Here is a 9,705-nt window from a genome sequence, read left to right as displayed (position 1 = left end):
GAACGTTACCTCTAGACTACGGAGGCCGCTCAGCTCAAGCGGTTAGTCGCTGGCTTCCCATCGCGGCGGCCCGGGTTAGATCCCGGGGTCTGGTCAAATGGGATTTGTGGTGGACAAAGTGGCGCTGGGTCAGGATTTCTCCGAGTACTTCGGTTTCCCCTGCCAATCTTCATTCCACCAATTGCTCCACAATCACCCTCACCTATCATCTGGGGCTGGTACAACAGGGCAGAAGTGGCCGCAGTACAAGGGACTTAGTCCCACCCTACTAGCAATAAAAAAAATACGGGCGGATCGGGACAATGGAAAAATCTCGCAGACGGCTTATGTTCCTGGTGTCGCATGACTCCAGCCAACCAATCAGCACCCCTTTAGTTGTCTCTGTCTAGCTGAAAGTTGTTCTCTTGCGATATATCTTTCCCTAATTGCAGTTTTAGTATATTATTGTAATATTATTGCTTTAGTATTAATCTGCGAATATAATTGAAGACCTAGCCAGAGACACGATTGACAGGTTGCACCAGGCATTAGGATATGCTGCAACCCCCCCAGGGTCACTATAAGATGATACACCCACAGAACGCTCTGTCACGTGATAAGTTTCCTTCCTGCAGGGAGGACGAGGAGCACAGAAAAGATACTTTAATCCCCCCCCCGAATTGAGTGCTCCCCTATCGTCGATGCCCATGCCACTTCAATGCTCATTTTATTTAGGTTAACATATTAGTGACTGTCAATTCTAATTCTCCAGGATTAAAGAAGCCTTGTGTGATGCTGTGACGCATGGTACTGTTGCTATGCAAAGATCGCGAGAAGGAACATACTTTGCTTGGTAATGGCTCGGTAAACACATTCCCGCGGAAATGAGAAGCACACAGCAATACAAATTGGAAACGGGGGTGTTTTCTGTCGTGTCTGCCCCGTGGCTATATAGCGAGGAACCCTATATATATTGTTACGTGAATGGCGCAACAGGAAGTAGGGGTCACGTGAACTATGCGGTCTCGCGACTGACGTCACGTACCCCCACTTCTTCCATCATTACGCCACGCTCGCTAAACACTCCTCCACGCGGTGACGTAACAGCACTTCCCACTGTGACGTCACAGGGAACATCGCGGTTACTACACAGCAATAAACAACTCTCGGCAGAGCGTTGCCCATCAACACCTGTAAACACGAACGCAACAGGGAAGCGAGATGCGTTTTCCGCTGTCTGGCTGAGGGTTTATAAGAGGGACTGGGCAATTTTCCAAGGCGCACACCGGTCCGCGATTTGCACATAACATTTAAAATCCCGTACGTTTATGACTTTATAACAAAATTATGCAAGAAACAAGCAGAAGGCATACAAAATCATGAAAATGAAAATTTCCGCAACATGGGACAAGGTGAAGCCCGACACAGAAAATATAAGAGGCTTAAACTTGGCGGCGGTCAGGCATACGGCCGTTCAAGTGACTAGACTACTATGGTAGCTAATACTACTATAAATAGGGCATAGTCTTCTGTACTGAGCCTGGATTGACAGAGGCCTTGTAAAAATTGTACATAGAAATAGGAATTAAGATTAAATTATAAATATATGTAAATACTGACAGTGGACTTACTAACACAGACTATGACTGACAAATGAAAGACCCGTTCTCTCGTCAGAGAGGGCGCCACAAATGAACAGGACAGTAACTTTCATATAAAGAAAACAAATCTGGTCATGAGCCCCAGTCGGGGCTCGACATAAAGACAGACAGACTGACTGACCGTTAGTCACAATGTGACTTTGACTTTTTTAACCAGTCAGTTGAACTGTAGCAGTCGCCGAGTTCAGTCAGCGAGTGAACGTGAAGAAGACTGGAAGGCGTGATTAGAGGCGATAGTGTGAGAAGTTACTGGGAGTGTGTAATTCAGTGACACTTGTATAGCTCCCGTGTTGTGCTGTGAATACGCGTAGACTACTGAGGACAGAGTGAAGACATTATTGTGAATGGTTTATAAATTCTGTAAACCCGCAACTGTGTTACAATTATTTGTAGTTACGATTTGTAGGTTGTTAAATAAACCAATTAACAATCGCAACGGCATCTTCACGTTACAATATACAATATATGATTATATATCACCCGTGTGGAGGCGGGGTCGAATACCTCCACCGTTACTCTGCGAGTCGTAAGAGGGGACCAAAAGAGAAGTCTCAGATCTGAGATACTAAAATATGGTCGCCAGTCCCAAGGGACTCGGACCGGAGAAAGACTGAGCTGGNAATACTGACAGTGGACTTACTAACACAGACTATGACTGACAAATGAAAGACCCGTTCTCTCGTCAGAGAGGGCGCCACAAATGAACAGGACAGTAACTTTCATATAAAGAAAACAAATCTGGTCATGAGCCCCAGTCGGGGCTCGACATAAAGACAGACAGACTGACTGACCGTTAGTCACAATGTGACTTTGACTTTTTTAACCAGTCAGTTGAACTGTAGCAGTCGCCGAGTTCAGTCAGCGAGTGAACGTGAAGAAGACTGGAAGGCGTGATTAGAGGCGATAGTGTGAGAAGTTACTGGCAGTGTGTAATTCAGTGACACTTGTATAGCTCCCGTGTTGTGCTGTGAATACGCGTAGACTACTGAGGACAGAGTGAAGACATTATTGTGAATGGTTTATAAATTCTGTAAACCCGCAACTGTGTTACAATTATTTGTAGTTACGATTTGTAGGTTGTTAAATAAACCAATTAACAATCGCAACGGCATCTTCACGTTACAATATACAATATATGATTATATATCACCCGTGTGGAGGCGGGGTCGAATACCTCCACCGTTACTCTGCGAGTCGTAAGAGGGGACCAAAAGAGAAGTCTCAGATCTGAGATACTAAAATATGGTCGCCAGTCCCAAGGGACTCGGACCGGAGAAAGACTGAGCTGGCAAAGCCCAGCAGCATATACAAAAGACAGACCCGTCCTCTCGTCAGGGAGGGCGTCCCACAAAACAAGACCGTAACTGTCAATCAGTAACATATCTGGTTATGAGCCCCAGATGGGACTCNGCCCCAGTCGGGGCTCGACATCAAGACAGACAGACTGACTGACCGTTAGTCACAATGTGACTTTGATATATGATTATATAACATAGCCCGCGTGGAGGCGGGTACGAATGATTCCACCGTGGGCCTCCGAGTCGTAGGAGGTGACGAAAAGGTAAACGAGTACGTGAGATATAACTGGGCCACCCTGTTCCTCAGGGGTCTTCAAATAAGAGGACCTGGTCCTCCAGGTTGGGGGAGTCTCGAATCCGCGACAGTAAAATATGGTCATGAGTCCAGCGGGACTCGGACCCGAGAATGACTGCGCTGACGAGGATCAGCAGCAATTGTAAACGACAGACCAATCCTGTCGTCAGAGAGAATCTTACACGAGGACTATGACCGCAAGGGTTCAGTCGGAACATAAAATTGTTGGTCATGAGTCTCAAGGGACTTGATCCCAAGACGAACTGATTGGCGGTAAACCGTTAGTCGAAAAGTAACTCTAATTATATAACTGAATTGTGCAGGTAACAAGCAAAAGTCATACAGAATCATGAGAACATGTTCGCACTATAGGACAAGGCAAGCCAGATATAGAAATTATATCGGCGGCGGTCAAGCTTACGATCATTCACGTGACTAAGCTGCCGTTATAGCATAAGGTACGTGAGATAGGCATGTTCTACTTTGCAAAGCCTACGCTGACAGAGGACTTGTGTGTAGTGCAAAAGGAATAATTTTCAGTCACATGTTATATGTGCGAAGTATACACTTGACGAAAGGACAACATATTCATGACACAAGCCCATCTTCTCGTCAGAGAAGATGTTACATAAGGACTATTACGAGAAAGTTCAGTTGGGAAAGAATCTCTGGTCGTGGTCCTCAAAGGGCCTGGCACCAAGAAGAACTGATTCCCGGTAAACTGCCAGTCGTAGAATAACTGTGACTTTGACTTTGTTGAGGGCAATTCAAATGTGGAGCGATAACCAGCGGGCAACGGTGTGACCACGAAAGCTGAAGAATCCCCATCGGCAGGATCCATTACCAGGCAACGACCACTGGTGAATGTAACAGGATGAGAACACAGTTAACTGTAAACTTTAGTTCCCAGTGGTGTATATAAGAAGTCAATAAATCCATTCAGCAATCCATAGCCCCCCTATAGTCACACACCTCTATACATGACAATACATTCACATGTTGCATCCACAGAAACATTAATCTGAAGGGTGCGGCCCTATGGGCTGTAACGGCAGTCAGTTGCTGTGGCGTAGCGCTGGCGGTTAGACGTCGGTTTCTAACGGCTGCGGCATGGTTCGGTGTCAGGTCATGTGGGATTTGTGGTGGACAGAGTGGCGCTGGGGCAGTAGTACTTCTCCACACACGTGTATCACCTGGGGCTGGTACAAAAGGCCAATTAGTGGCCGGCGTATCAAGTGGACTCAGTCTTACCCCACCCCTATAAATTTACTCCGAATTGGAGCCATGTAAATCGAAGGAAGTTTTTCTTTTCAAACTACACGGCATTACAGCTCAGAAGAACGTCGCTGCAGTAATGAACGCCCGTGGTATTCTGAGGTGGTCATTTGTGACATGTGCTGACCTTGTACATTTTGGATCTTTCCTCAGTCTCACTTCATCATGTACAAGCATCGCGCTGCAAGTCAGCAATCAGCTGCAGTTCCCAGGGCCTCAGACATAATTAAATAATTAATTCCATGGAGCTGATTCCTTCCTGAGAAGCTACCAGTCGCTCAGCTATTCAATAAAGTTCATTACCGTCTTCACTAGAGCCCTCGACTGATCCTTGTTCTGAACCAGATCAGTCCAGTCCTTATTCATCTTCTTCTGCTATTCCTCTTGCTCCCACTTGTAGTATAGGGCATCCATGAAACATGTTCCAATGTGCAACAATGGAAGATGTGTCTCAGTGGACGAATGTTATAGCTCATTGCTAGGCAACAGCGCGCCAAAGAAATCGCTGGCTGGAAATCACATATGTTGTGTTTTCTGTGTTGTCCATGCGGAGCCTATACAACGATGCTGTTGCAGCTTACATTAATGCAAAGCGCAGTTCAGTGCACTGCAGCTAAGAGGAGTCCTGGAGAGTTTCTAGATGAGTTCTAAGGTTCCAAGGTGATTGAAGGAGAAATGGCAAGAAGGCTTCATGGTGATCTTTCTGTTGAGATCCGTTGCTAGGAAACGACTATTGGAAAATAAGAAATGAACAGATACTTGTTAATACTTCTTAGAGGGCCAATGAAATATATTAGAATTTGTTAGAGGTTCTCGCAGTAGTGACTATGAAGAGTGCTACGTTCTGGAAAGTAATTTGGTAGAAGTTTACCGAAGTTTCGGAAGAACACATTCCCTCGAACTTCATGGTCGAAGAGAAGTCAAGCAAGAAACAGGCGGCATGCAGATGGAGGCAGTATGTACCTCCGAAAAATCTTTTAACTCACACCGAACTACAAGGTATCAAATCTGAGAAGACAGTGCCCCCTCCTTTTTAAGGTTTGTCCAAGGGAAGTGCACTTGAGGATGTGTGAAACTTTCATGGCTAATAAAGTCACCAGAATCTTCTGCTGCTTCGTATCTCGGCTCTGAAGCGGCTGAACTTCCGAGATGATTCTGGTCAACTGAACTGGTTCAGGGATTCGTTATTAGAGGTACTGAACCTTCGAAGTTGGTTGGATATATGTTAATTAAACGCTTGTGACGCAATATCCGTCTTCTTAAATAAAATGTTGCTTTAATTGAAAGAAAATAAAACCAACAGTTGAATTGTATTTGCATGATCCAACTTTAATCAGGTCCGTTATTATGTTAAAATGAAAAAGAGAGAATATATTTTAGGGTAAGATTGTGAGCCCTATTTATTTACTGGAAATTTCATCAAATTAGGTATATTTCTCTAAGCAGCAAGTAGATTTATGGGTAAATCCTAGAATACTTGTAATTGGGTTTTCTCTATATCGGCCAACATTTTTAGAGCCACTTATTTGTAAACATTCTGTAATGATGTCATTCTAAAATAAAATTTAAACCGATTTTTTTTTTAGAAAATATCGTTTAGGGCATACACCTCAACAATAAAATTGACAATTTTTTCCCTTTGGCGCTATAACCCCAATTTGGGCCTTGGCCTACCTCCATGAAACTGTCCGTTTCGCTTCGGTTTACTAGATCTTAGACATTCGGAAGGACTCCCTGGGCGGGTGATCAGCTAGTCGCAAAGCCTCTGCATGTGCAAAAACAGAGAAAAGCACACACACACACAAACAAACAAACACTAAACATCCATGCCCTAGTGAGATTCGAACACACGACCCCGGCTTGCGAGCGAGCGAAGACAGTGCTCGGCTCCCATGACCGGCGACAAAGGGTTTAAATTCTGTAATAATTGATAAAATAAGGAGTAATGCAGTACACACGAGAATTGATGTCGAGATGTCCTTGTGTTTATTAATAGAGTTTACATTAATGTTATAACTTTTACACCAATACGAGTAATTACGTTCAGGATGCCGCAAAGAACGCCACTCCGTGAGAAGTAATAACTGAGGCTCATGGTTGTGTTTCTGTCTCTTTGCAGACCATAGCTTCCGGAATGTGGACAGTCTTGGAGACGATTCTTCTTGGAATATTTCTTCTGTACTCTACGGTAAGAACACGGACATGAAACGTAATATTATTGAACATCTTCGTAAATGATCTTTCTATTTCTGCAGAAGAATACCTATTCACCAAATATTAATGAAATTGGAAGCTACATTATTCTCATTGCTGTACATCGTTCTAGATTAAGGTATTCTTATGAAATGTATTATTTCGGTATCTCGTTCAATTTTTGGAAGAACAATACTGGGACGACAAATCTTGAGCTCCCGAATCAGAACTGAAGGATAAATATTTCCCTGCGTGCCGACTAAATTACTCTCAGATATAATAAAAGCACGCTTTATTACCTATCAGAAATAATACGCATACAAAATATAAATTGAAACAGCTCTTTAAATATCCTATTTCCAGACATCTTCGATAAGGGCAACACAACAGAATCTAAATTAAGATGGGCATAGCATCCATGCTACTAGCAATCAACCTACGTCACTGACGCACGCGCAGAAGCTACCCAGTGGCCAGCTGCGTATTCTGTTAGTCGAGGAAACCCTCCCATATGCATTACATATTTTAAAAAAGAAATTTGGCTGAACGTGTTATTTTGCACTTTTGGTTAAAAATTAATATATACCCCAAATTTCCGTAAGGGAGAATATATATTCCGAATCTTAAACTTTATATCCATAATGCGTATATATTAACCATCTTTTAGTGCATACAGTTTCACTTGTCACTTCACACTACATGTAAGACATGTAAGATGATAGATCTTACCAAGTTTTAATATATAAATTTTATTATTGAACAACGACGAACACACATTTTATATCATTTTATAAATGGACACTTGATGGCAGGCAGTGCAATGGTTTAACATGATTAATATACCTGAGGATGGCAGAATGATGCCGAAACATGTAGTGTGAAGTGACAAGTGAAATTTTATTAACTAAAAGACGGTTAATATATACATATTATGGATACGAATCAGTGCAACAGGACGCTAAAATACAACATTCTTAAACTTTATGGCCATACTTATAATTTTTGTAGCGGTGCTATTCCATAAACCGAATTCGTTTTAGTTAAATGCTACTGAAAAGTAAAACTGCCTCTGAGTGAATAATACGCCATAAAAACGTAGGTCTAAAGGACTGTACAGAAAGAACTAATGCACTGCAAACAGTTGAACAGCAGTGGGCGGATTGCGATCCCCGGACCGGATTATGATCTTGAACAAATTTAGTCTGACCAATGGCAATTTTCTCATATTATTTGAATGTTTTCATATATAAAAATTTTTGCTTTCTAAGCTACAGTTCAGAGAAAGTGCTGCGAAAACGAAAAGGAAGACGTTTCTTTAAAGAAATTGCAGTGGTCCTACGTGTATTTACAGTTCGCATTTTATGTATGTAACACTATACAGGAAATTGACTTCACTAATTCGTCAGATTACTTAGTATGGCACAAGGTGTACATTATGATTTTTTTCATCCAGTTAATTATTAATAATATTTGTTTTATATATCTCAACGTAAATGCTCCCTGTTCCTAATTAAGCAACACACCATGAAGACACATGAGGATTGGATATAGAACCGCGTATTCTTGACCTAGGAACTAGTTTGAGGTTAGTGGTCAGCTACAAAACCCAACCATTTTACTCTTAACATCCATGATATATTTTGACATGCTATTACGTGATAGCTATCTTCATGGAACTGAGTACGTCTTCAGAAGCAACCAGTCACTCAGTTTCTTAAAATTTCCCAAAATTTTATGGACCCCGGAGTTCCATTACTCTGTTTACAAGAACCCTCCTTTGGTGCCAACCCTGAACCAGGTGAATCCAATCCATAACATGTCATCATATTTCTCTTAAGATCCAGTTTAATATTAATATCCCTCCTACATATAAGTGATCCTAACAGTCTCTTTCCTTCTGGCTTTGCTACCAAATCTCTACACATACCTCAGCTCCCCATACGTGCTGCATTTCCTGCCCATCTCATCGTCCCGGACTTCATCATTCTAATTCAATCTGATGAAGGGGATCTCATTATGCAACATGCTCCCATCTCTTTCCATTTCATCGCTCTTTCAACGTCCTATTCCTAAGTACCTTAAGTCTATATCTTTCCCTGAAGACCAAAGACCAAGTTTCACACCCATACAAAACTAGAGGCAAAATTGTACTTCGTGCGTATTAATTTTTGTGTTTATGCACAGCAGACGAGGAGGCAAAGCCTTCTACACTGAATAGTAGCAAGCTTTGCCCAAAAGAAACACGAGTAATAGGCGTTTGTGATTCACACAGTGGTCCGCAACCGGTCACGAGGTAGGAATAATTTCCCAACCTTCCACTAGGCAGCGAGAGGGTAACATCGCTTGCCGCTGTCTTTCGGCAAGGAAGCTGGTTGTGCGGGGCAGGCGGGTTTAGAACTGGAGCATGTGTCCTTTGTGCGTCACTTTACCGACTGAGCTGTTACTGATAACATTGAACAATACAGCATTTAATGCAAAACTTAAATTAACTGAAAATAAAAAGAAATAATTGTCATTTCAGTTCTTACTTAATATGATTTGTGTTGTTATATTTAAAATGAAACAGATGCCACTCAGTGTTCCGAAGCTCGAAAACAGAGTGATGAATGATATAATGATACAAATTCCGTCCCAAGTGCAAACAATATATTATGTGTCCTTGATCTTGTTCACCCACACTACATGTTTCGGCCACAGACGGCCATCATCAGGTGTATAACACTCACGTCGCTGTCACACTGCACTCAGCTCAAAATTTAACATTTAAAACACTTTCCTTGTTATTATCAACATCTACTTCGTTGATATGTGTCTGGTTTGTAGAGTATTTTACACACGTTAATTCTGACGTACCTGTAGTAGCACTATAAAATCTTTAGTTCTAATTTTAAAATCCTTTAAAAATTTTTTTCCTCCAAATTCCAAATTTAAAATTGTTAGGGTTACTCGCCCTATGTCTAGAGTGCTGTAGCGGCTAGTTCTTGTTCCCACACTGTATAGGTGT

General features: G+C 42.2%; 1 protein-coding gene across 2 annotated transcripts in view; it reads left to right on the top strand.

Moving 5' to 3' along the window:
- The window catches only part of LOC111867401 (probable G-protein coupled receptor 158), a gene marked incomplete at its 3' end in the record, with an annotated part of 242,176 nt that overhangs the window by 212,080 nt on the left and 20,391 nt on the right, over nucleotides 1-9,705 (top strand). For both annotated transcript variants that reach the window (XM_033752667.1, XM_023857223.2), the window contains 1 exon segment: nucleotides 6,628-6,696. In XM_033752667.1, the coding sequence (XP_033608558.1) occupies nucleotides 6,628-6,696 (69 nt within the window).

Source organism: Cryptotermes secundus, unplaced genomic scaffold, assembly GCF_002891405.2.
Source record: "Cryptotermes secundus unplaced genomic scaffold, Csec_1.0 scaffold397, whole genome shotgun sequence".
NCBI lineage: Eukaryota > Metazoa > Arthropoda > Insecta > Blattodea > Kalotermitidae > Cryptotermes > Cryptotermes secundus.
Note: the sequence above shows the minus strand (reverse complement) of the source record. Positions and strands in the feature narration are given on the sequence as shown.